Genomic DNA, 27,500 nt, shown 5'->3' with positions numbered 1-27,500 from the left:
CTTATGCAGAAAGTAAGGAGGCATGGGATAGTGGGAAATTTGGCCAGTTGGATAACGAACTGGCTAACCGATAGAAGTCAGAGAGTGGTGGTGGATGGCAAATATTCAGCCTGGAGCCCAGTTACCAGTGGCGTACCGCAGGGATCAGTTCTGGGTCTTCTGCTGTTTGTGATTTTCATTAATGACTTGGATGAGGGAGTTGAAGGGTGGGTCAGCAAATTTGCAGACGATACGAAGATTGGTGGAGTTGTGGATAGTGAGGAGGGCTGTTGTCGGCTGCAAAGAGACAAAGATAGGATGCAGAGCTGGGCTGAGAAGTGGCAGATGGAGTTTAACCCTGAAAAGTGTGAGGTTGTCCATTTTGGAAGGACAAATATGAATGTGGAATACAGGGTTAACGGTAGAATTCTTGGCAATGTGGAGGAGCAGAGAGATCTTGGGGTCTATGTTCATACATCTTTGAAAGTTGCCACTCAAGTGGATAGAGCTGTGAAGAAGGCCGATGGTGGCGTTCATTAACAGAGGGATTGAATTTAAGAGCCGTGAGGTGATGATGCAGCTGTACAAAACTTTGGTAAGGCCACATTTGGAGTACTGTGTACAGTTCTGGTCACCTCAGTTTAGGAAGGATGTGGAAGCTTTGGAAAAGGTGCAAAGAAGATTTACCAGGATGTTGCCTGGAATGGAGAGTAGGTCTTACGAGGAAAGGTTGAGGGTGCTAGGCCTTTTCTCATTAGAACGGAGAAGGATGAGGGGCGACTTGATAGAGGTTTATAAGATGATCAGGGGAATAGATAGACAGTCAGAGACTTTTTCCCCGGGTGGAACAAACCATTACAAGGGGACATAAATTTAAGGTGAAAGGTGGAAGATATAGGAGGGATATCAGAGGTAGGTTCTTTACCCAGAGAGTAGTGGGGGCATGGAATGCACTGCCTGTGGAAGTAGTTGAGTCGGAAACATTAGGGACCTTCAAGCAGCTATTGGATAGGTACATGGATTACGGTAAAATGATATAGTGTAGATTTATTTGTTCTCAAGGGCAGCACGGTAGCATTGTGGATAGCACAATTGCTTCACAGCTCCAGGGTCCCAGGTTCGATTCCGGCTTGGGTCACTGTCTGTGCGGAGTCTGCACGTCCTCCCCGTGTCTGCGTGGGTTTCCTCCGGGTGCTCCGGTTTCCTCCCACAGTCCAAAGATGTGCAGGTTAGGTGAATTGGCCAATGATAAATTGCCCTTAGTGTCCAAAATTGCCCTTGGTGTTGGGTGGAGGTGTTGAGTTTGGGTAGGGTGCTCTTTCCAGGAGCCGGTGCAGACTCAAAGGGCCGAATGGCCTCCTTCTGCACTGTAAATTCAATGATAATCTATGATTAATCTAGGACAAAGGTTCGGCACAACATCGTGGGCCGAAGGGCCTGTTCTGTGCTGTATTTTCTATGTTCTATGAATGTGTGAGTGTGTGTGAGTGTATGTGAATGTGTATGTGTGAGTGTGTGTGTGGTGTGCATGTGTTAGAGTGAGTGTGTGAGTGAATGTGTGTGGGTGAGTGAGTGTGTGTGAGTGTATGTGTGTGAATGTGAGTGAGTGTGAATGTGTGTAGTGTGTGTGTGAGTGTGTGGTGTGAGTGTGTATGTGTGTGTGAGTGTGTATGTGTGTGTGAGTGCATGTGAGTGTGTGCGTGTGAGTGTGTGTATGTGTGAGTGTGTGTGCGTGTGAGAGTGAGCGTAGTGTGTATGTGTGAGTGCGTGTGCGTGTGTGTGAGTGTATGTGTATGAATGTGAGTGTGAATGTGTGTAGTGTGTGTGTGTGTGTGGTGTGAGTGTGAGTGTGTATGTGTGTGTGAGTGTGTATGTGTGTGTGAGTGCATGTGAGTGTGTGCGTGTGAGCGTGTGTATGTGTGAGTGTGTGTGCGTGTGAGAGTGAGCGTAGTGTGTATGTGTGTGTGCGTGAGTGTATGTGTATGAATGTGAGTGTGAATGTGTGTAGTGTGTGTGTGTGTGGTGTGAGTGTGTATGAGTGTGTATGTGTGTGTGAGTGCATGTGAGTGTGTGCGTGTGAGTGTGTGTATGTGTGAGTGTGTGTGCGTGTGAGAGTGGGCGTAGTGTGTATGTGTGAGTGCGTGTGCGTGTGTGTGAGTGTATGTGTATGAATGTGAGTGTGAATGTGTGTAGTGTGTGTGTGAGTGTGTGGTGTGAGTGTGTATGTGTGTGTGTGAGTGTGTATGTGTGTGTGAGTGCATGTGAGTGTGTGCGTGTGAGTGTGTGTATGTGTGAGTGTGTGTGCGTGTGAGAGTGAGCGTAGTGTGTATGTGTGAGTGCGTGTGCGTGTGTGTGAGTGTATGTGTATGAATGTGAGTGTGAATGTGTGTAGTGTGTGTGTGTGTGTGGTGTGAGTGTGCATGTGTGTGTGAGTGTGCATGTGTGTGTGAGTGCATGTGAGTGTGTGCGTGTGAGTGTGTGTGTATGGTGTGTATGTGTGAGTGTGTGTGAGCGTAGTGTGTATGTGTGAGTGCGTGTGCGTGTGAGAGAGTATGTGTGTGTGTGTGTGTGTGGTGTGAGTGTGTGTGGTGTGAGTGTGTGTGTGAATGCGTGTGAGTGTGTGCGTGTGAGAGTGTGTGTATGTGTGAGCGTGTGAGAGTGTGTGTATGGTGTGTATGTGTGAGTGTGTGTGCGTGTGAGAGAGTGTGTGTGTGTGTGTGAGTGTGAGTGTGTGTGCGTGTGAGAGTGTGTGTATGGTGTGTATGTGTGAGTGTGTGTGCGTGTGAGAGAGTGTGTGTGAGTGTGTGAGTGTGTGTGCGTGTGAGAGTGTGTGTATGGTGTGTATGTGTGAGTGTGTGTGCGTGTGAGAGAGTGTGTGTGTGTGTGTGAGTGTGTGTGCGTGTGAGAGAGTGTGTGTGTGTGAGTGTGTGTGCGTGTGAGAGAGTGTGTGTGTGTGTGTGAGTGTGTGAGTGTGTGTGCGTGTGAGAGAGTGTGTGTGTGTGTGTGTGAGTGTGTGTGCGTGTGAGAGTGTGTGTGTGTGTGTGAGTGTGTGTGCGTGTGAGAGAGTGTGTGTGTGTGTGTGTGCGTGTGAGAGTGTGTGTGTGTGTGAGTGTGTGAGTGTGTGTGCGTGTGAGAGAGTGTGTGTGTGTGTGTGTGTGAGTGTGTGTGCGTGTGAGAGAGTGTGTGTGTGTGTGAGTGTGTGAGTGTGTGTGCGTGTGAGAGAGTGTGTGTGTGTGTTTGAATGGACAATTTGCATTGACCAAATCTGGCTGAACATAGAATCCCCACAGGGCCGAAGGAGGCCGTCCGGCCCATCCAGTCTGCACCGACCCTCTGAAAGAGCCCCCTACCTCGGCCTACCCCATTCTTTATCCCCAGTTTCCCCACCCAACCTGCACGTCTTATGGACACAAATGGGCAATTAGTCACGGCCAGTCCACCTAACAGCCCATCTTTGCACTATGGGAGGAAACCGGAGCACCCGGAAGAAACCCACGCAGAAGCGGGGGGGGGGAGAAAGTGCAAACTCCTCACAGACAGTCACCCGAGGCCGGGATCGAACCTGAATCCCTGGCTCTGTGAGGCAGCAGTGCTAACCACTGAGCCGCAGTGAGCAGTGACGCAACCCAGAGTCAAATAGCTGGTCATGGTCCGAGCTTACGATGTTCACTTCCCTACGATATGTCTCCACGTGTGCACATTGTCAGTGTGGGAGGGAGGGGTGAATAATAATCAGGAGGAGAATAATTTGTCTCCCCCCCTCTAGCCCAAGGGGCACTGAAGTTGTCTATTTTATTTTGCCAACAATTGATCTCCGCATGGAGCAGGGTTTAACTTGAGACGTGGAGCCGGGAAGACTCTGTGTCATTGTTGATGGCAGCTTTACGCACTCGCGGACAAAGAGTGGCACTTTTTGCTGTAATCCTATTTAAGGAGGGCAGGACGTCTCTTGCTGAGCCATTTCCACACGACTTGAAATGCTCTTTGACAGGAAAGAATGATTGGAATGGAGGAGAAATTAATATTTTTGCCAAGCCCCCACGTAGCGAATCTGCTGTCAGCCACTTGGAGCTCTGAGCATGGAAATAAGCGATTTTTTTTTTTAAGGAGCCGTACAAAAGTTCGCCGGCTTCCTCTCCACAGAATCGCGACGGTGCAGAAGGAGGCCATTCGGCCCATCGAGTCTGCACTGACCCTCTGAAAGAGCCCCCCCCCCCCCGCCCCCGCCTCGGCCCACCCCCCCTTAACCCCACCTCATCGTCACGTCCTTGGGTCGGTGGGTGGAAACCGGGCGAAGGCAGAATCGTTCCGGCCCGGGAGGAAACCATTCAGCCCATTGAGTCGCTGCCGGCCCTCTGGGTAGAGCGGTGCAGCCTCTCTCATCCATTCCCCCTGCTCTATCGCTGTAGCTTGCCGAGTTTAATTTCCCTGGGGCGCCACACGACTGAGGAAGATGGCCGCCATCCCGTGCCAGGATATTACACTTGGGTAACGTGAATTAAGCCACCTGAATTGGAGCCAACGTTTTGAACGGCGAACCGGTTGAATTCAGCGACTTTGAGTCAAGATGGCGCATCTCCGTAGCAACGGGTGTTTTTTCATAACCAATTGGTTTCCGATCTGCATTCTACGTGTCCGATAGTGACTTCTCTTGGATTAATCAGCCTTGGGCTTTATCGTAAAGGCTGCAGAGTGTGACATGTCGCGGAATGTGTGTTATGGTGCTGACAAGATTACAGGGGCCTTTTACTGATTGGCTGGGGGCTGGGCTTAGGGACTGGCAGGGTGGCCCCCCCAAGTGGTCAGCACGGCTGCCTCACGGCGCCAGGTCCCGGGTTTGAATCCGGCCTCGGGTGCCTGCCTGTGTGCGGAGTCTGCACGTAGTCCCCGTGTCTGCGTGGGTTTCCTCCGGGTGCTCCGGTTTCCTCCCACAGTCCAAAGAATCGGCCGTGGTCAATTTGCCTTAGTGTCGAGTAAAATTGATTCTGAAGTAGTTGTAAACGTGAGTTGAATCGATTGTTCCAAATAGCAGCTCTGGAGTTGGCACACACATCACATTGTACCCGGAAGCTAAGTCTTAACTTGTTTGTTGGGGAGGAGACAGAAAGGGAAATCCACCGTTTGCTCTTGAGATTAAAATAGCAGCAATCTAGCACAAGGCAGCAAGCAGCAAGCAATGGTGAGTGCAGTTTCACGTTGTGTGCAATTTCCAGCCCTTGAAATGCCACCAGAGTTCTGGGGAGGGGGGGGTGCTCAGGTTAGACAGGAGGGTGGGGGAGGTTTGTAACTGTTCCAGACTCTCCCAGGCTCTTTCTGCTCTCCCTTTCTCTCTCGTCCACTCCCCGCCCCCTCTCTCCTTGCAACCGCATTCTCTTCTGCGTTGGAAATAGCTCTCTAATATTAGCCTCATCAGTTGCCCCAGCCAAAACACATGCGGCCCCCACTAAAATTGTCAAGAGGTTCTGCTAGGAAGGAGACACGTGTGGGCTAGTCTAATCCGTTTTCATTCAGCCCTCTGACCAAGAGTCACCCAGACTTTCTCCAGAGCGGAGGTCAGACCTGCTGAGATTGTCCAGTGTTTTCTGTTTGTTTCAAAGTTTTGTGATCCTTGTGGGGTGGCTGGGTAGGGGGGGGTGGGGGGCACATCACCATCCGGTTGGAATGGAGAGTCAAAAGATGGATCGGATCTGGCTGCGATGCCCCCCCCCCTTCCCCCCGGTTGGTCGGACCTGCGGAGGGCTTGGTGTCTTTATGGCGCCTGCTGCTGTGACCCTCACCCGCGTGTTTGCCACCTCTAAACTTGACCCCCCCCGCCCCCCACCCCGTCACTGTAAACTCTGTCCGGATTGCTGCTGACCAAGTCCTTCACTCGCCCCGTGTCCTCGCTGACCGACAATGGATCTTGGGTTGAGCGACGGGTCAATTTTGAAATCGACGCTTTTTTTTTTTCAATCCCTCTCTGTGGCCCTCGCTATGTAACCTCCAGCCCCTCCCGCGATCTCTGCGCTCCTCAAATTCTGGCCCTTTCAGGGGCCCCCCGATTTTTGGACGCCCGGACCACAATTCCCTCCCTCAGCGGGCGGCCACGGTGGCCTAGTGTTTAGCGCTGCTGCCTCACAGCGCCATGGGCCTGGGTTCGATTCCGGATGCGGGTCACTGTCTGTGCGGGGTCGGCACGTTCTCCCCCCCCCCCCCGTGTCTGCGTGGGTTTCCTCTGGGTGCTCCGGTTTCCTCCCACTGTCCAAAGATGTACGGGTTAGGTGGATTGGCCAAGCTGATTTGCCCTTTAGTGGCCAAAGGTGGGGTTACAGGAATAGGGCGGGGGGGGGTCCAGGCTAAGGTTGCTCATTTGGGGTAGGTTGGTGCAGACGCGGGCCGAACAGCCTCCTCGTGCACTGTAGGGGGTTCTATGATTTGGCCTGGGGACTGGTGCCAATACACGCTGGCATGTCTGAACCAGTGGCTGGGTTTTACTGGCCATTAAAGCCCTAAATGAGGGCTTGCGTGCCAGCTTCCTTTCCCGGAAGATGTAAGGGCGTGTCCTTGTCTAATGACAAAACAGAAACTGAAGCAAGTCGAAAGAATCTGTCGGGTAAATCGGCTCGCTGCCAAATCTACCTGTGGTGACAGGCCAGGCCTAAATCTAGGCCACAGGATGAGGTTCACGATAACACTTGCTGAATTATATAGTTGCAGAGCAAAGCAAAGGACTCTGAAAGTTAGGCCATCTGATGTGACCCCATCTTAACTCCCCACCACCTGCTCACGGCCAACAAGGCCCAAATCCCATCGTGCAGGTTTCAGTCAGGAGCTCCATATTTCCGCCGTAACACACACACCTGCCCCTCTTGCCTATTCCTCCTGCCCACACACCCCTATTTACGGTACGGTGGCACAGTGGTTGGCACTGCTGCCTCACAGCGCCAGGGACCCGGGTTCGATTCCGGCCTCGGGTGACTGGTCCGTGTGCACGTTCTCCCCGCGCCTGCGTGGGTTTCCTCCGGGTGCTCCGGTTTCCTCCCACAGTCCAAAGATGTGCGGGTTAGGTGGATTGACCCGTAGGTTAGGTGGGGGTTACAAGGATAGGGTAGGGGAGTGGATCTAAGGCGGGTGCTTTTTCAGAGGGTAGGTGCAGACCCCATGGGCCGAATGATCTCCTTCTGCATTGTAGGGATTCTATGGATCCCCAATACTCCTGCCAACCCCTCACTCACTCTATTCCCAATCCTCCTGCCCCCATCCCACACATCCATCTCCCTAATCTACCTTTCCCACCCTGCCCACACACACAGCCCCCTCACTCAGAAGCCCCTCTTGCTAAACTCTCGGACAGCCAGATGACAACACTGAGATGAGCCAGAGCCCAGAAGGCCCCTTCTTGACCAGGCCACTGTCACCGAAAATCAGCTGCGATTCACTACAACCAATCCCTGGCTGCCGATCCCCACAGCGCCCACTAGCGGCCAGCAGGAGAGTGCACCCTCCTGGCGGGGACCGAAACAGAACATCCTTGAAGCAAGGATGTCCATTTTCTTCATAATCTCGAAATCCCCATTGCTTCCTTCCAACAACTCCTTCTCCCCCTTGTAGAGTTCCTTGTTTCATAGGATCGCTGCATTTACCATTCCCTGAATTCTCACTCTCAACCCGTGTGTTTCCTGGGGGGGATCGGGTGGAGTTGTTTATACATAGCATTTATGGCACAGAAACGTCCTCGAGTTATGCTCCCCCCCCCCTCCAACACTCAAGAGGAAACGTTCCCTCTGCATGCACTCCGTCGAAAATCCTTTCGGAATTTTGAAGTGCTCGATTAGGTCACCCACTCATCCCGATTTTTTCAAGAGCAGGGAGTTCCAAACCTGTCGATCCTTTCCCGATGACGTCCACACATCTCTTATTGTGATCTCACTCGCTGCAGGGTACGAATAATTCCGACATCATCAGAAAACTCCAGAAAGATGCAGACGACGTCATGGAGGTCATGATCACCAATGTGGATAAAGTCAAGGAGCGAGGGGAGCAACTGGAAGTTCTTGGTGACAGAGCAGAGCAGCTACTGGAAGCCGTGAGTAGACTCTACATTTGAAACGTGGAATCCCTACAGTGCAGAATGGGGCCATTCGGCCCATCGAGTCTGCACTGGCCCTTCAGACGCATCTCTTTTTTTTTCACCATTGAGTTGATCTTTTTTGAACCCTATTAGGGGGGCACATGCCCACAAGACATTGAAGGTGGCAGGGTGGGTGGCTGCATTAGTAAAGTCGCCACAGTCCCAGATGACCATAGGCTACTTTCCCCTTTGCCAGGGAGAGCTGACTGGTGGTGATTTAACCGGACGATCGCCACACCTCAGGCGAGGGGGGCAAGGTTGAGGCGGCGGGGCCTTCAAGAATAACCTCGGCCGGAGGGCGACATGGTGGCGCAGTGGTTAGCACTGCTGCCTCACGGCGCCGAGGTCCCGGGTCCGATCCCGGCCTTGAGTCACTGAGCATGTGGAGTTTGCACGTTCTCCCCGTGTCTGCGTGGGTCTCACCCCCACAACCCAAAGATGTGCAGGGTAGGTGGATTGGCCACGCTAAATTGCCCCCTAATTGGAAAAAGGAATTGGGTTCTCTAACTGTATTAATTTTTTTAATTATGAGACCTACAGTTGGTGTGAAAGTTAAGTGTAGCTATCACAAACATACATATTTGGACAATAGAAGCAGGAGGAGGCCATTCGGCCCTTCGAACCTGCTCCGCCATTCATTATGATCATGGCTGATCATCAAGTTCAATACCCTGATCCCCACCTTCCCCCCATATCTCTTGACCCCTTTAGCCCCAAGAGCTAGATCTAATTCTTCAAACACTTCAATTGAAAGGGCAACCGCTCAGTCTGAATGAGTTAACCTTTTCCACAAAAGGCAAAGCCTTCCGGTCCCCGATTGTCACTATGTTGTGACACAGCAATCTTGGACGTCTTTTAAACAGGCGCACAAAGGTACACTCGCTTGGGGGCCAAGTGAGTTAATTTGGTCGCGATGTATCTGTCGATTCGAGGCGGCACAGTGGCGTAGTGGTTAGCACTGCTGCCTCGTTGCACCGGGGACCCGGGTTTCGATTCCCGGCTTGGGCCACTGTCTGTGCGGAGTCTGCACGTTCTCCCCGTGTCTGCGCGGGCTTCCTCCGGGCGCTCCGGTTTCCTCCCACAAGTCCCCGAAAGACGTGCTTGTTGGGTGAATCGGACATTCTGAATTCTCCCTCCGTGCACCCGAACAGGCGCCGGAATGTGGCGACGAGGGGATTTTCACAGTAACTTCATTGCGGCGTTAATGTAAGCCTACTTGTGACACTAATAAAGATGATCATTATTATTGGAACACTGGCCGTCGGTGCGTTGCCGGGAGACCGGAGGATTCTGTCGACGGAGAATTCCTCTGACTGTCTTTGAATTCCAAGTTAGATTCCTTTCTTTTCAATTTGTGCTCAGAGATAATGCCAAGCTCAGGCTCCAACATTTCCAAACTCCGATTTATATACTTTGATCTTTTAACTTTCCATTTACTTTCTAAGAATTGCGTCCCGAGTAACTCCCACGATGTTGATCATTAAGGCACTTTTTTAAATATAAATTTAGTGTACCCAATTCATTTTTTCCAATTAAGCGCGGCCAATCCACCTACCCTGCACGTCTTTGGGTTGTGGGGGTGAAACCCACGCAGACACGGGGAGAATGTGCAAACTCCACACGGACAGTGACCTGGGTCCTCGGCGCCGTGAGGCAGCGGTGCTAACCACTGCGCCACCGTGCCGCCCTCGAACAGAACTTTCAACAATGCCGTATCAGAACAAAGAACAAAGAAAATTACAGCACAGGAACAGGCCCTTCGGCCCTCCCAGCCTGCGCCGATCCAGATCCTTTATCTAAACCTGTCGCCTATTTTCCAAGGATCTACTTCCCTCTGTTCCCTGCCCGTTCATATATCTGTCTAGATGCATCTTAAATGATGCTATCGTGCCCGCCTCTACCACCTCCGCTGGCAAAGCGTTCCAGGCACCCACCACCCTCTGCGTAAAAAACTTTCCACGCACATCTCCCTTAAACTTTCCCCCTCTCACCTTGAAATCGTGACCCCTTGTAATTGACACCCCCACTCTTGGAAAAAGCTTGTTGCTATCCACCCTGTCCATACCTCTCATAATTTTGTAGACCTCAATGAGGTCCCCCCTCAACCTCCGTCTTTCTAATGAAATTAATCCTACTCTACTCAACCTTTCTTCATATCTAGCACCCTCCATACCAGGCAACATCCTGGTGAACCTCCTCTGCTCCCTCTCTAAAGCATCCACATCCTTCTGGTAATGTGGCGACCAGAACTGCACGCAGTATTCCAAATGTGGCCTAACCAAAGTCCGATACATCTGTAACATGACCTGCCGACTCTTGTACTCAATATCAGTATCTCCGATCGAGGATTCTGGTACGTGCTAATGGTATGTGTTTACCTTCGTAGGGAAAAGTGTTTCAGAAGACGGCTAAAGAGGTGGAAAGGAAAGAAAGGTGCGGCAATGTGAAATGGAAAATTATTTTGGGAGTGACAGCCGGTCTTGTGATCCTCGTCATCATTATAGTGATGATTTGCATCCTTACATCTACCAAATCAGCGGATTCAGTCCCATCTATCAAATCAGTGGATTCAGTTCCGTCTTCGACAACAGTGAGGACAGTGGATTGACAGCATTGTCACCTGGACAGTGTTGCTTTGCAGAAGAACATGACCCATCATCAGTTGCTGTGGTAACTGGTACTTAGAAGTTAGAAACTAGACAGCTACAAGGGGCAGCGATTGACACTGTTAACACATATTTAGTGCCGTCTTCAGTCAAGTCTGTTGTCTAACCGTTTCGAGAAAGAGAAACAAGCAATGCAACTTAATTTTACACTTTCAATTGCACGTGGGACCCAGAGGGGCTTGTTAGATGCTTCGGTCCCCCCCCCCCCCCCCCCCCCCCCCACCGCCCCCCGAGTCTTGTCACTTGAACGGTGCAATTAGATCCCCACCTCTCTATCTACTTAACACCATTCCAATGAGCTAATGGTATGTGCTTTCCTTCGTAGGGAAAAGTGTTTCAGAAGACGGAGAATCCCGGAAGCTGGATTCTCTGTCTGTGCAGCCGGCCAATGGGGTTTCCCATTGTGGCCACCCCCGCGCTATCGCGAAACCGCGTGTTCGTGGCTGCGTTGTCGGAGAAGCGGAGGAACCCACCAACTGAGAATCCTGCAGAAGGCACGATTGCTTAACAGCTATGGTACTGAATTAACAGCCCAGAGGTTGAGAGGTTCGAAAATACCTTGCAGTAAATTCATGGGCCGAGTGAAAAGGTTGTTAGAGGAGTAGAACTTTTGCGGTTCACTAACGGAATCTGTTTCCCGAAATTGGCCGGTTCCCACTCACCTCACTCCTCACCACCCTCTCCCCCAAAGCCTGTCCACCATCTACAAGGCACAAGTCAGGAGGGCGATGGAATACTCTCCACTTGCCTGGATGAGTGCAGCTCCCAACAACACTCGAGAAGCTCGGACGCCATCCAGGATCAAAGCAGCCCCGCTTGATCGGCACCCCCCCACCACCGTCTCAAGGGGCGATTAGTGACGGGGAATAAATGATGGGCAAGCAAGTGATGGTCACGTCCACGGTGGCGCGGTGGTTAGCACTGCTGCCTCACAGCGCCAGGGACGCGGGTTCGATTCCGGCCTTGTGTGTCTGTCTGTGCGGAGTCTGCACGTTCTCCCCCGTGTCTGCGTGGGTTTCCTCCAGGTGCTCCGGTTTCCTCCCGCAGTCCAAAGATGTGCAGGTTAGGTGGGGTTACGGGGATAGGGCTGTGGGCCTAGGTCGGGCGCTCTTTCAGAGGGCCGGTGCAGGAACGATGGGCCGAATGGCCTCCTTCTGCACTGTAGGGATTCTCTTCCATCCCAAAAATGAATAAAAAGATATATAGTTGACTTTTAACAGTCGATGAAACAAACCGGAGCCAACTATAGATTGGGTAAACAATAGGGACTTTCCAGCACTGTCCACATGCCATGGCTGAATAAAAATAAGAATGGTGATTGGATTTTGTAGCATAATTGGACCAGTGAACTGGCTCCTTGAATTGGCTGAATTGAAGGATGGGAATATCCGCATTGTCTCTGTTTGTTTAAAGTTCTGATTTGGGAGGTGTGCGGCTGGAGTCACGCCATCATCCCGACCGGCGGTAGGTGGTTCGTCCCAGGCCATCGGGTACTCAGCCGATCGGGAGCGGAGGTTTGCTGGGCAGGCCTCTATCGATGGCCCCCCCCCCCTCACCACAGCACCCTGAGCTGGGCAGGAAGAGGAAGTTGAAAATGGCTCCTGTTTTGGCCTCTGGTCTGTCAGAAAGGGTGTGTGCCGTGTGCCGTGGGAAAAGGGGTTGTGGTCCCAGCTCCACCTTTCTGTTGTTACGACACTCTGGGCGAGTGTGTGGTCAATTCCAGCCCCACCTGCCCCGGAGTCACAACATGAATGAATTAACCAATAATTCTTATAAATTTGCCGAAGTCGTTGGTCCTTGGTTGCCAAATAATTACAGTCACTAGGTTTGTGAGTTGAAGTATCATTACTGTTTATTTGTAGCAAGCATTATAATGAAATATGCAGTTAATACAAGCTAATACCTACCACCCCCTTTAAGTGTCCTACCCTCTACTGACACGCACAAGACAGATCAACACAGAGAAGGGGAAAGGGGTGAAATAATAAGGACGAAGGTCAAACGATGTTGGTTCTTTAGCTTTCCTCACAGCGAGCGTGCAGATTAAAGTCTTTCGCTTTCAGCCGGTAACGATCCTCTCATTAAAGTCGGCCTTTCTGGAGAAAATAACGGAGGGAGGGGACAGCTAGTACTTCCTCTGAGCTGCCAGGAGTCAAACTGAAACCAAAGCTCAACCCTTGATGCTCCGAAACACTCCAGTGGGATCAGATCCAATCCCCGCCAGTTACGGGGCAGAGCACAGCCTTTTGGTCCAATTCACTGATGACAATCCAAATCAATCAAACCGGGTCATCACTGATGCTGGCTCGTCCGCAACCACCAGGGTAAACCAGCAGTGCCTTCTGGAAACTTCTAATTGAGTTAAAGGTAGAGGTCACTTTGCCTTAAAGTCACGGGTCCATTAAACATCCATGGATCGAAAATGTAACGGCAAAAGTAAAAGAAGGGAATACACAAGAACGACCCGTACACCTGTCTGTCCCCCATAATCCCTTGTCCATCACAAATCTCTGGGGAAGGGAATTTCACAAATTAACGACCTTCTGAGAGAACGTGTCGCTTCATCTCCACCTTAAGAAGGAGACATCCTATTCTTAAATTGTGACTCCCAGTTCCAGATTGCCCCAGAAGGGAAACATCATCCTGGCTTTGCACCCTCATCCGCCGCATCACTTAAGTGCCGTGCTTATGAAAGACGGAGGCTCCCGCACGCTCTAAGAGATGTGACGTAGCTCAGTGAAGGAGTGCCTTCCGACAGGAGAGGGAGGGGAGGGGAAACTGTGGGGGTGAGACAAACAAGGCCGGAGGCCATTGAAGTGAAGTATCTCGGGAATTCAAAAAGGATTAAACGATGAAATATCTTTGAAGTGAAAATGAGCGGAGATTAATGTCCCGAGGCTGACTGCCAGATCAGATATGCTGCATTGAACCATTTATTTATCCCCGCAGATCTTGTAGAATAAAGAGTTAAAAATAAATTGTGTGCCGGTTGCGTTTGGAATTATTATCCACACAGAAAATCATTTCATTTGTTCCTTCTCCGCTTCCTCCCCCAACTCAGAAAATCAATTTGTTTTACTTATTTTACTTTGATATCACACACGTTCTCCTCGCTACAACTCCTCGGGGTTGAAAGAATGACGATTATATTGAGCGGGATTCTCCGTTGGACGACGCTGGAAGCGGGAAACGCGATTGGGCGGAGGATGGGGCGAGACAAAAAATTGGCGCCCATTAGGTGCCGCGATAGCGGCGTCAGTGCTCTGCACGTACAGTAAACGCCACTGGCATACCATTAACGGGCCTGACACGGTATTCTCCGCGACGCACCGTCTCCGAGTTCCCGACGGCAAGTTTCACTTGTGGTTTCAAGAATTGGGTAACAGGCACTGAAGGGGAGAGTGGGGGTACGAAAAGTGTCCAACATCGCTGTAGTGTTCTGACGGGGGGCTTCTGTCAGGGCTGGCGGAGTAGCGGGGGGTGGCCAGGAGGGGGGCTGTGGGGTCGGGGTGGGCAGGCACGGAACGCCATTGCCGCAGCCGGCAAGGCAGCCATGCAGCTGCGCGCACCGCTGATTGCCCACTGTGAACCTCGTGCCACGGGTCGTATGGATGCCCCCTCCCAGGCCACCCCCAGCCGACCCATCAACGGGATGGGCGCTCTTGTTGGCCATTGAGTATTCTCCAGCAATATCCTTCTGACCAGCGCGACTCTGCTGACCTCCTCGGCAACCTACTCCCAGGATGCACCTGTCTGGCTCAACTTCCTCCTTCTCCAGGCACTCACGTCAGTCGGAGCCTTCACCAGGAGGCATCTGAGGGAGCCTTCGATGAACCGAGGGACTGGTTAGCACCGCCCCCCCCCCCCTCCCTCCTCGCTCCAGTGGCATAGTCTTCTCTGGATCAACTCCGACGTGCAAATAAGTGGTTAACTGGTTCGGGTTAATAAATAACTCCACCTCTCATCAGTGCCAAGGTCTGGAGATAGCAGGCCTCAAAATAAAACCTTTGAACCCCTGCAAACTGTGGAGTTGGGTTTGGATTTAATTTACTGTCTCGTAAACCGAGGTACAGTGAAAAGTATTGTTCTGTGTACAGTCCAGGCAGATCGGTCCATACATGAAAAACATAGGACACACAATAAATACGCACTGACATCGGGTGAAGCACACAGAGTGTGGTACTACGCAGTAGAGAAGATGTGTGCAGAGATCAGTTCAGTCCATAAGAGGGTCGCTTAGGAGTCTGGTGACAGCGGGGAAGAAGCTGTTTTTGAGTCTGTTCGTGCGTGTTCTCAGACTTCTGTATCTCCTGCCCGATGGAAGAGGTTGGAAGAGTGAGTAAGCCGAGTGGGAGGGGTCTTTGATTATGCTGCCCGCTTTCCCCAGGCAGCGGGGGGTGTAGATGAAGTCAATGGATGGGAGGCAGGTTCGTGTGATGGACTGGGCGGTGTTCACGACTCTCTGAAGTTTCTTGCGGTCCTGGGCCGAGCAGTTGCTATACCAGGCTGTGATGCAGCCCGACAGGATGCTTTCTATGGTGCATCTGTAAAAGTTGGTAAGAGTCAGTGTGGACATGCCAAATTTCCTTACTTTCCTGAGGAAGCGATCCTACAATTTCTGAATCCCCCGATACTGTTTGTATACCAGGAGCCCTTTCAACCACCCTCTGTGACCTCAGTGTGACCAACGACCTCGGAGGCCGGACATCATGCCCTCCAACACTGATGGGTCATAATGAAGGCCTCAAACCCATCCTGGAATTTAACAAGCCCCATAGAATTTACAGTGCACGAGGAGGCCATTCGGCCCATCGAGTCAATTGACATTTTATTCAGCACGTTCCGACGGTGAGCCTTTATGATTCTACAAGCTCTGTACCAGCAACAGGCCTAGTCAAAAGCCCACCCATCTTCAGCTGTTTCATCAATGACCTTCCTTCCATCGTAAGGTCAGAGGTGGGGATGTTCTCTGATGTCTGCACAATGTTCAGCACCATTCGCAACTCCTCAGATACTGAAGCAGTCCATGTCCCAATGCAGCAAGACCTGGACAATATCCAGGCTCGGGATTAATAAATATCTTCCCTTGACAATCAATGGCATTGCCAGCCTCATTCCCCCAACATCGATTTCCTGGGGGTGACCATTGACGAGGAGTTTAATTACGCCAGTCATATAAACACTGTGGCTACCAGAGCAGGTCAGAGGCTGGGAATCCTGCGGAGAGTAACTCACCTCCTGACTCCCCAAAGCCTGTCCACCATCTACAAGGCACAAGTCAGGAGTGTGATGGAATACTCTCCACTTGCCTGGATGAGTGCAGCTCCAGCAACACTCAAGAAGCTCGACACCACCCAGGACAAAGCAGCCCCGCTTGATCGGCACCCCATCCACAAACACTCACTCCCTCCCCCACCGATGCACAGTGGCAGCCGTGTGTACCGTCTACAAGATGCACTGCAGCAACTCGCCAAGGCTCCTTAGGCAGCACCTTCCAAACCCCCAACCTCTACCATCTAGAAGGACAAGGGCAGCAGATACCTGGGAACCCCACCACCTGGAGGTTCCCCTCCAAGTCACTCACCACCCCGACTTGGAAATATATCGGCCGTTCCTTCACTGTCGCTGGGTCAAAATCCTGGAACCCCCTCCCTAACAGCACTGTGGGTGTACCTACACCACAGGGACTGCAGCGGCTCAAGAAGGCGGCTCACCCACCACCTTCTCGAGGGGCAATTAGGGATGGGCAACAAATGCTGGGGTCTAGCCAGCGACATCCCGTAAAGGAATAAAAAGAGGTATGACTTCGGTCAGGATTTGACTTAACTCAAAGTGAGCAAAGAAAATAGTATGAACAGTGGATAGCAATTGACTTGAAGCAATCTAAAGAAAAGCAAAAGGATGCAAAGTAGTTAAAACTCCAAAAAGGAATTTGGGGGGGCACAGTGGTTAGCACAGTTGCTTCGCAGCTCCAGAGTCCCAGGTTCGATTCCCCGCTGGGTCACTGTCGGTGCGGAGTCTGCACGTTCTCCCCGTGTCTGCGTGGGTTTCCTCCGGGTGCTCCGGTTTCCTCCCACAGTCCAAAGATGTGCAGGTTAGGTGGATTGGCCGTGATCAATTGCCCTTTAGGGATGTGCAAGTTTGGTGTGGTTGCGGGGATAGGACGGGGGGAGTGGGCCTCGGTGGGGGTGCTCTTTCAGAGGGTCAGTTTAGACTCGATGGGTCGAATGGCCTCCTTCTGCGCTGTAGGGATTCTATGGCTCGTACACTGTGAAGCGTGTCAAGGCCAACACTAAAGGTTTTCCAGTCATACTTCCAGAGACAGGATGAGTCAGGTTAATGTGGGCTCCTTCCATTCGGAGGCAGATTGGAATCAGAATTCAGGAAATGTCATCGCGGTAGAGGAAGAGGATATACAAAGAGGCAAAGAAAACTAAAAATAAATCAGACAGAGGAACCTCGTTGATATAAGTAGAAAATGGAGTTAACATTTTTTTTTTTTTAAATATATTTATTAAAGTTTTTTAACAAAACAAAACAATTTTTTCCCCTTACAAACAATGCACCCCCCCCCTCCCCCCGTAACAAAATAACGCAAAATCGCCCTGAGCAAGACATATACATGGTAAGATGATATATTTACAGAGCTTGAGACACTGGCTCTCGCCCGTTCGTGCCAGTTTCTCCCACCCTCCATGTTATCCCCCGCTCGTCCGTCCCCTCAAACAATCTCTCGTTTCCCCCCCGCCCCCCCCCAGGGTTGCTGCTGCTGCTGACCGACCTTCCGCTAACGCTCCGCGAGGTAGTCTAGGAACGGTTGCCACCGCCTGTAGAACCCCTGCGCTAATTCTTTCCAACTTTACGAACCCAGCCATATCATTTATCCAGGCCTCCACGCTAGAGGGATTCGCCTCCTTCCACATTAGCAAGATCCTTCGTCGGGCTACTAGGGACGCAAAGGCCAGAATGCCGGCCTCTTTCGCCTCCTGCACTCCCGGCTCGTCCACTACTCCAAATATTACTAGCCCCAGCTTGGCTTGACCCGGACTTTCACCACCTGAGATATTGCTCCCGCCACTCCTCTCCAGAACCCCTCCAGTGCCGGGCATGACCAAAACATATGGACATGGTTCGCCGGACTCCCTGAACACCTTCCACATCTGTCCTCTACCCCAAAGAACCTACTCAACCTCGCCCCCGGCAAGTGCGCTCTGTGGACCACCTTAAATTGTATCAGGCTGAGCCTGGCACACGAGGAGGAGGAATTAACCCTACCCAGGGCGTCAGCCCACAGACCTTCCTCGATCTCCTCCCCCAGCTCCTCCTCCCATTTACCCTTCAGCTCTTCTACCAACGCTTCCCCCTCTTCTTTCATCTCTTGGTGTATTGCCGAAACCTTGCCCTCCCCGACCCATACACCCGAGATCACCCTGTCTTGAATTTCCTGTGTCGGGAGCAGCGGGAATTCCCTGACCTGTCTCCTCACAAAAGCCCTCACCTGCATATATCTGAATGCATTTCCCGGGGGTAGCTCAAACTTCTCCTCCAGTGCCCCTAGGCTCGCAAATGTCCCGTCGATGAACAGGTCCCCCATTCTTCTAATCCCCGCCCGGTGCCAGCCCTGGAACCCCCCCGTCCATCTTCCCCGGGATAAACCGGTGGTTACCCCTGATCAGGGACCACACCGAGGCTCCCACTGCACCCCTATGCCGTCTCCACTGGCCCCAGATCCTTAACGTTGCCTCCACCACCGGGCTAGTGGTATACTTTGATGGCGAGAGCGGCAGCGGTGCCATCACCAACGCCCCCAGGCTCGTTCCTTTGCAGGACGCCATCTCCATCCTCTTCCATGCCGCCCCCTCCCCCTGCATAACCCACTTACGGATCATCGCCACGTTTGCTGCCCAGTAGTAGCTCCCTAGGTTTGGCAGCGCCAGCCCTCCTCGGTCCCTACTGCGCTCCAAGTACCCTCTCCTTACCCTCGGGGTTTTGTTCGCCCACACAAACCCCATAATACTCCGACCTACTCTCTTGAAAAAGCCTTTGGTGATCACGATGGGGAGGCACTGGAACACAAACAAAAACCTCGGAAGGACCACCATTTTTACCGACTGCACTCTACCCGCCAACGAGAGCGGCAACATGTCCCATCTTTTGAAGTCCACCTCCATTTGGTGCACCAACCTCGTCAGATTCAGTTTGTGTAGGGCCCCCCAGCTCCTGGCTATCTGGATCCCTAGATACCGAAAACTCCCCTTCGTCCTCCTCAGCGGTAGGTCCCCTATCCCTCTTGCTTGGTCCCCTGCCTGTAGTACAAAAAGCTTGCTCTTCCCTACATTGAGCTTATAGCCCGAGAACTCCCCAAACTCCCTCAAAGTCTGCATGACCTCCACCATCCCCTCCATTGGGTCCGCCACATACAGCAGCAGGTCGTCCGCGTATAGCGTCACCCGATGCTCTTCCCCCCCGCGGACCACCCCCCTCCATTTATTAGACTCCCTCAGTGAAATGGCCAAGGGTTCGATCGCCAATGCAAACAACAGGGGGGACAAAGGGCACCCCTGCCTCGTTCCTCGGTACAGCCGAAAGTACTCCGACCTCCGCCGGTTCATCACCACACTCGCCACTGGGGCGCTGTAGAGGAGCTTAACCCAACTAATAAACCCTCCCCCGAACCCAAACCTACGCAACACCTCCCAGAGGTGCTCCCACTCAACTCGGTCAAAGGCCTTTTCCGCGTCCATGGCTGCCACTATCTCCGCCTCTCCCTCCTCCGATGGCATCATTATCACGTTTAAGAGCCGCCGCATATTCGTATTTAATTGCCTGCCCTTTACAAATCCCATCTGGTCCTCATGAATCACCCCCGGGACACAGTCCTCAATCCTCGTGGCAGCACTTTTGCCAATAGCTTAGCGTCCACATTTAGGAGCGAAATCGGCCTGTACGATCCACATTGCAGTGGGTCCTTGTCTCGCTTCAGGATCAAGGAAATTGTCGCCTCCGACATTGTCGGGGGCAGGGACCCCTCCTCTCTTGCCTCGTTATAGGTCCTCAATAGTAACGGGGCCAACAGGTCCGCAAACTTTCTATAAAACTCCACCGGGAACCCATCGGGCCCCGGGGCCTTCCCCGCCTGCATGCTCCCCAAACCCTTGCTCAGCTCCTCCAACCCGATTGGTGCCCCCAAACCAGCCACCTCTTGGTCTTCCACCCTCGGGAACCGCAGTTGGTCCAGGAATCTTCCCATCCCCTCTTCTCCCCCTGGGGGCTGGGATCTGTACAGCTCTTCATAGAAGGCCTTAAATACCTTATTTATTTCCGTTGCACTCTGGACCATAGCTCCCCCACCACCTTTGACTCCCCCTATTTCACTCTCTGCCGCACTCTTACGGAGCTGGTGTGCCAGCATCCGACTGGCCTTTTCCCCGTGCTCGTAGGTCGCCCCCTGCGCCTTCCTCCACTGTGCCTCCGCCTTCCCCGTGGTCAACAGGTCAAACTCCGTCTGGAGCCGTCGCCTTTCCCCAAGTAATCTTTCCTCCGGGGCCTCTGCGTATCTCCTGTCCACTCGCAAAATCTCCCCCACTAACCTCTCCCTTTCCATGCCCTCTGTCTTCTCCCTCTGAGCCCTGATGGAGATTAGCTCTCCCCTGATCACCGCCTTCAACGCCTCCCATACCACCCCCACTCGCACCTCCCCGTTGTCATTGGCCTCCAAGTACCTTTCAATACACCCCCTTACCTTACCACACACCATCTCGTCCGCCAGCAGTCCCACATCCAGTCGCCACAGCGGGCGTTGGTCCCTCTCCTCTCCCAGCCCCACTTCCACCCAGTGCGGGGCATGGTCCGAAACGGCTATGGCCGAATACTCCGGCCCCTCCACCCTCGGGATGAGCGCCCTGCCCAGCACAAAGAAGTCTATCCGGGAGTATGCCTTGTGCACGTGGGAGAAGAAAGAAAATTCCCTGGCCTGCGGTCTTGCGAACCTCCATGGGTCCACTCCCCCCATATGGTCCATAAACCCTGAGCACCCTGGCCGCCGCCGGCCTCCTTCCCGTCCTTGATCTGGAGCGGTCTAGTGCTGGGTCCAGCACTGTGTTGAAGTCCCCTCCCATTATCAGTCCTCCTACCTCCAGGTCCGGGATGCGCCCCAACACGCGCTTCATAAATCCAGCATCATCCCAGTTCGGGGCGTATACATTTACCAACACCACCCACGTCCCTTGCAACCTACCGCTCACCATCACGTATCTCCCTCCATTGTCCGCTACGATAGTCTTGGCCTCAAATGACACATGTTTTCCCACCAGAATTGCCACCTCTCTGTTTTTCGCGTTCAGTCCCGAGTGAAATACCTGTCCTACCCGTCCCCTTCTTAACCTAACCTGGTCCGCCACCTTCAGGTGTGTCTCTTGGAGCATGACCACGTCTACCTTCAGTCCCTTCAAGTGCGCGAACACTCGAGCCCTCTTCACCGGTCCGTTCAGGCCCCTCACGTTCCACGTTATCAGCCGGATTGGAGAGGCTCTCACCCCCCCCCCCCCCCGACTAGCCATCTCCTTTTATGGGCCAGTCCCGTGTCCGCGTCTCCCTCACCTCCGTCCCGGCCACCTCTTCTGTGTCCCATTCCCTTTCGGCCAGTGCAGCAGCAACCCTGTTTTCCCCCCTCCCCCTCCTTCCCCCCCTCCCCCTCCTTCCCCCCCTTCCCTCCCCCCGCTAGACCCCTGTCTAGCTTTTTTGCTCCCCCATATCACTCCCGTAAGTCAGCTGACGCCTGCTGACCCCGGCTTCCCCCGCCATCCCTTTGACCCCCCCCCCCCCCGTGTGGGAATCTCCCCATCAGTAGATGTTCCTACGCTCCCCCTGCCACCTTTCTTCCCGCGCGCGGGAGAAAAACCCCGCGCTTTCCAGAGCCTGCCCCGCCCCCCCCCCCCCCGACGCAGCTTCTGTTGCGGCCTTGTCTCTCGTCCCCAGCCCATATAACCTTCCCTGCGCGCGCTTACCCCGCTATATACAACCGCCATCATACTTCACCCCTCAAATACTCCCCACCCTCACAAACCCTCAATTAGAGTCCAACTTTTCAGTTAATATAAAGGTCCACGCCTCTTCGGGCGTTTCAAAGTCGTGGTGTTGGCCGTTATATGTGATCCACAGTCGTGCTGGCTGCAACATTCCAAATTTCACTCCTTTCCGATGCAGCACCGCTTTGGCCCGGTTGAAACCCGCTCTCCGCTTAGCGACCTCAGCGCTCCAGTCCGGGTATATTCGGATCTCCGCATTGTCCCACTTGCTGCTCCGCTCCTTCTTGGCCCATTTCAGGACCCTCTCTCTGTCCGTGAACCGGTGAAATCTCACCACCATCGCCCTTGGCGGCTCGTTTGCTTTGGGCTTCCTCGCCAGCACCCGGTGCGCCCCTGCCAGCTCCAGCAACCCCGGGGGGGGGCCTCCGCGCCCATCAGCGCCCCGATCATCGTGCCCGCATATGCCGCGGCGTCGGCCCCCTCCACTCCTTCTGGGAGACCCAGGATCCTCAAATTGTTTCTCCTCGACCTGTTCTCCGGGTCTTCGAGTCTTCCCGCCCACGTCTTGTGTAGCGCCTCGTGCCGCTCCACTTTCACCGCCAGGCCCAAGAGCTCGTCCTCATTCTCACTCACTTTGTCCTGGATCACCTGGATCTTCACCTCGTGGGCTTTCTGGGTTGCACCAAGTCCTTCAATTAATGCCAGCATCGGCGCCACCATCTCCTTGCGCAGCTCCTCGAAGCAGCGCTTAATGAATTCTTGCATCTCTTCTTTGTCCCCGGCCGCCGCCATTTTGTTTATTTTACCCTTCTTCTCCCGCTGCTCCAGTGCCGTTTTTTTGGCCGTTTCGCTGCGGGTCAGGTCCATACAGGTTAGTGGGGGACCTCTCTCCTGTCTTCCCCACGGGTTGGCTGTGTAAAAAATCCCGTTGGGGCTCTTCTATCGAGCCCGAAAGTCCGTCTTCGCGGGAGATGCCGATTAATGCGGCTTAGCTCCGCATAGCCGCAACCGGAAGTCAAAATGGAGTTAACATTAAGATAAATATTGACACATCTCCAGGAGCTCCCGTTTCCAACAAACATTAGAAGACGTTTGCTCGAGATCATAGAATTTACAGTGCAGGAGGCCGTTCGGCCCATCGAGTCTGCACCAGCTCTCGGAAAGATAATCCTGCCTAAGCCCACACATCCACCCTATCCCTGTAACCCAGTAACCCCACTGAGTGATCACTCGCAAAGCCCATTGGCCGGCTGCCGATTTCACTGGGCATTTCCCCAGTGGTGACGGCAGGAGGGGGCGGGGGCAGGAGGGGGGAGGGGGGGGTGGAAGGGGGCCTTCAATTTGTACCCACGAAGAGCTTTCCTCGACGACAACAACCCTGGCGTCCGTTCCACCGGTGGCAGTGCTGAACCTCTGGCTATTTGACTGGGCCGGCAGCACTTGGGGGGGGGGGGGGTTGCCACCCTTATTTGGATGCAAGGCCCTGAGGCGGCGACTGAATTGCCTGATAAAATCGGTTCCCGTCCCCTGTCGAAGTCCCAACTTTATCAGAACGATATTGGGGCGAACAGGGTTAAGTTGGGAAGACAGAATGCATCAATTTGATTTCCTTGAGTAGAGAGGATTAATGATTGAGGTGTTTAAGACGATGACAGGATTTGATATGGTCCACTGAGAGAAATGGTTTCTTCTGATGAGGGGTGTCCAGAACAAGAGGGTCATGACCTTAAAATTGGGGCTAAGCCTTTCAAGGGTGATGTCAGGTCACAGATGTTCGCACAAAGGTGAGTGGGAAATCTTTCATCAGAAAGATTGGGGACCAGAAATTTCAGTATTGAAACCAATAACTGTTTGCTCAGCTGAGGTATCAACTGGTACAGGATGAAGGCGGGCGAATGGCTTGGAGACGCAGATGGTGCACCTGAATGATGCAATGGCTCCTTCCTGTTCCCACGAGCAGGGACTTTAGTCTAGGGCGCTGGACGTGAGCTAGTACTCATTCACCACGTGCCAAGTGTACTGTGTGGTGTCCAGCCCTGTCCCAAGCAGATGTTTGTGAGCCCAGGTAGAGATTTGGCAAGATCTGAGCTGGCCGTGATTCTATCCTTGCGTACTGAGTTCCAACAGGGCGCAGTGAACACCGAGTAATGGTTAGGAAGTAAAACAATACCTGATGTATCCCTTCACTGCTGCCTCACGGCGCCAGGGATCCGGGTTCAAGTCCGACCTCAAGTGACCACCTGTGTGAAGTTGGACCAATCCTTCGGCCCAGCTTGTCCACGCCGCCCAGTTTTTACCACTAAGCTAATCCCAATTGCTCGCATGTGGCCCATACCCATCTTTCTCGCATAACTTTGGAGAGGGTGCAGAGGAGATTTACCAGGATGCTGCCTGGACTGGGGGGCATATCTTATGAAGAAAGGTTGAGGGAGCTAGGGCTTTTCTCACTGGAGCGAAGAAGGCAGAGAGGTGACTTGATAGAGGTGTACAAGGTGATGAGAGGCATGGATAGAGTGGATAGCCAGAGACTTTTCCCCAGGGCGGAAATGGCTGTCACGAGGGGACATAATTTTAAGGTGATTGGAGGAAGGTATAGGGGAGATGTCAGAGGTCGGTTCTTTACACAGAGAGTGGTGGGTGTGTGGAATGCACTGCCAGCAGAGGTGGTGGAGTCCGTCATTAGGGACATTTAAGCGACTCTTGGACAGGCACATGGACAGCAGTAAATTGAAGGGGTGTAGGTTAGGTTGATCTGAGATTCGGATAAGTGGTCGGCACAACATCGTGGGCCGAAGGGCCTGTACTGTGTTCTATGTTCTACGTTCTAACTGTCTAACTGCTTTTTAAAAGACAAAACCCACCTCTGCCACTGCCTCTGGCAGCTTGCTCCAGATACTCACCACCCTCTGTGTGAAGAAACTTCCCCTCTGGTCTCTCTTGTATCTCTCCCCTCTCAACTTTAACCTATGCCCTCTAGTTCTAGACTCCCCTACCTTTGGGAAAAGATGTTGACTATCTACCTCACCCATGCCCCTCATTATTTTATAGACCTCTATAAGATCACCCCTAAGCCTCCTACGCTCCCAGGAAAAAAGTCCCAGCCTATCCTTATAACTCAGACCATCAAGTCCTGGTAGCATCCTCGTAAATCTCTTCTGCACTCTTTCTAGTTTAACAATATCCTTCCTACATTAGGTAATTGGACAAATTAAGGCATTGGGACATTGTGGCCCCACATGGTTCGCGTAATATACTTTTCCAACAACTGAACGATCAAGGAAGAAAAATAGTTGAAGTTCAAGGAATACGTTACATGTGAAAACAGGCACTGGAAGTTAGATACTCATGACCGGCCTTCGCTTCACCCTTGACGACATTATTTAGCCTTGTGTTTTCGTCCTCCATTTGTTTGTTGGACTGGGAGACTTGAGGAAGAGTCACTCCTGTGTGATGCCCTCTCCGGGTGGTGAACCAATGGTGCGATCATCCTGTTGCACTGGTGATTGAAAATGTGTGGGACGGGACTGTAACAGGGCCGATATGACTGGCCGCAGGAATAGGACCGACATGAATGTGCTCCCCTTAGCGATGACGTCAATGCCGGAGGGAGGGGGGGGGGGGGGAGAACCTGATTGTGGTATATAAAATTATGAGGGGCATAGATCGGAACTTTTCCCCTTAGCGGACGGATCGATAACCAGGGGGCACAGATTTAAGGTAAGGGGCAGGAGATTCCGGGGGGATTTGAGGAAAACCCTTTTCACCCAGAGGCTGCTGGGAATCTGGAACTCGCTGCCTGAAAGGGTGGTAGAGGCAGCAACTCTCACAACTATTAAAAAGTGTTTAGATGATCATTTGGAAACGCCGCAGCAGACAAGGCTAGGGACAAAGTGCTGGGAAATGGGATTAGAATCGATCGGTGATTGATGGCTGTCACAGATGCGATGGATTGAAACGCCTCTTGCTGTGCTGTAACACTCTATGACTCGCGGCGCACAATACTCCAGTTGATGCCCAAACAGTGTTTTATACAGGAACGCCCTTCTTTTTGCCTCTATTTATAAATCCCAGAATCCTGTGTGGGTGGCACGGTGGCTAGCACTACTGCCTCACAGCTCCAGGGTCCCAGGTTCGATTCCCCGCTGGGTCACTGTCTGTGCGGAGTCTGCACGTTCTCCCCCGTGTGTGCGTGGGTTTCCTCCGGGTGCTCCGGTTTCCTCCCACAGTCCCAAGATGTGCGGGTTAGGTGGATTGGCCGTGACCAATTGCCCCATAGTTTGCCTGTGTGAGAGTGTGGCTCTGCTTAATGTGGTGCAATGACCGCCCCTCCTTCAAGCTAGAAGCTCCTAGTGCCCTGGTCCAGGGGTAATTAGCCACAGGAGCAGACAAAGGTCTGACCTATGCACCGAATCATATTGTTCAATAAAAAGGGCAGCGCAGCGGTTAGCACTGTTGCCTCACGGCACCAAGGTCCCAGGTTCGATCCCGGCTCCGGGTCACTGTCCGTGTGGAGTTTGCACATTCTCCCCGTGTCTGCGTGGGTCTCACCCCCACAACCCAAAGATGTGCAGATAGGTGGATTGGCCACGCTAAATTGCCCCTTAATTGGAAAAAATGAATTGGGTACTCTAAATTTATTTTAAAAAAAGATATCGTAAAATAGCATCCTTTCGTACCATTTTGAATGAATATTTTACATAGATAGATAGAACATATAGTGCACAAGGAGGCCATTCAGCCCATCGAGTCTGCACCGACCCACTTAAACCCTAACTTCCACCCTATCCCCGTAACCCCTCCTAACCTTTTTGGACACTGAGGGGCAATTTAGCACGGCCAATCCACCTAACCTGCACGTCGTTGGACTGCGGGAGGAAACCGGAGCACCCGGAGGAAACCCACGCAGACACGGGGAGAACGTGCAGACTCCGCACAGAGTGACCCAGCGGGGAATCAAGCCTGGGACCCTGGCGCTGTGAAGCCACAGTGCTAACCACCTGTGCTGCCCTAGCTCTTTAATAACCCTCCTGTCTGCCTGCGGCGTCCCACTGGTATTTCAAAGTCGGACATCTTTCTATACTCTCTCCAGTCACAGCAGATTGGGGCGGAACCACAGCTATACCAGCAATAGCTGCGATGTTACAAACTTTCAGTTCAAAGATTGAAACAAGAAATCTGAAGGAAATCACTGCGACAGTCATGGTTTTGTAGTTAACATTGTCAACGTGAGGACTTATCTACTATGCAGCGGCAAGTTGGATAAACAAACTTTGGGAAACAACTTTTTCCATGTAAGTACTGCCACGGTGGAGATTTATTACCAGCGGGGCAGGAATTTGAGGGAGGAAAGGGCTAAGAAGGCAACACCCTGACCAAGTGATTCCATAAACCTCCTCGTTGTTGGACGACAGAAGCAGCGGGTCAGTGACTGCGGAAACATCGTTCAGGTGATCCTTTTTCGCCGCATGTGCTCGGGCCACACCTAGCAGCGGGCTATTTGACTGGAGAAGCATCACAGCCAAGCTCGATAATCTGCTTTTCTTTTTAAGTTGGAGTACCCTGATCCTTTTTCGCCGCATGTGCTCGGGCTACACGTAGCAGCAGGCTATTTGGCTGGAGAGGCATCACAGCCAAGCTCGATAATCTGCTTTTTTTTTAAAAATTGGAGCACCCCATTCTTTTTTTTTCCAATTCAGGGGGAATGTAGCGCGGCCAATT

At 52.5% G+C, this 27,500-nt stretch overlaps 1 protein-coding gene across 2 annotated transcripts in view; it reads left to right on the top strand.

The window, feature by feature from the left end:
- The window catches only part of LOC140397012 (vesicle-associated membrane protein 5-like), a 26,795-nt gene extending 13,062 nt beyond the window's left edge, over nt 1–13,733 (top strand). Inside the window, exons 1-3 of one of the 2 annotated variants that reach the window (XM_072486044.1) lie at nt 4,999–5,158; nt 7,898–8,044; nt 10,476–13,733. In XM_072486044.1, coding sequence (XP_072342145.1) covers nt 5,156–5,158; nt 7,898–8,044; nt 10,476–10,697 — 372 coding nt within the window. In that variant the 5' untranslated portion in view covers nt 4,999–5,155 and the 3' untranslated portion in view covers nt 10,698–13,733. Of the gene's footprint in view, nt 1–4,998; nt 5,159–7,897; nt 8,045–10,475 lie in introns of those variants that run through there. The other variant, XM_072486043.1, reaches the window with a different exon arrangement.
- Nucleotides 13,734–27,500: the final 13,767 nt, after the last annotated feature.

This window comes from Scyliorhinus torazame, chromosome 20 (assembly GCF_047496885.1).
Source record: "Scyliorhinus torazame isolate Kashiwa2021f chromosome 20, sScyTor2.1, whole genome shotgun sequence".
NCBI classification, from domain to species: domain Eukaryota; kingdom Metazoa; phylum Chordata; class Chondrichthyes; order Carcharhiniformes; family Scyliorhinidae; genus Scyliorhinus; species Scyliorhinus torazame.
Note: the sequence above shows the minus strand (reverse complement) of the source record. Positions and strands in the feature narration are given on the sequence as shown.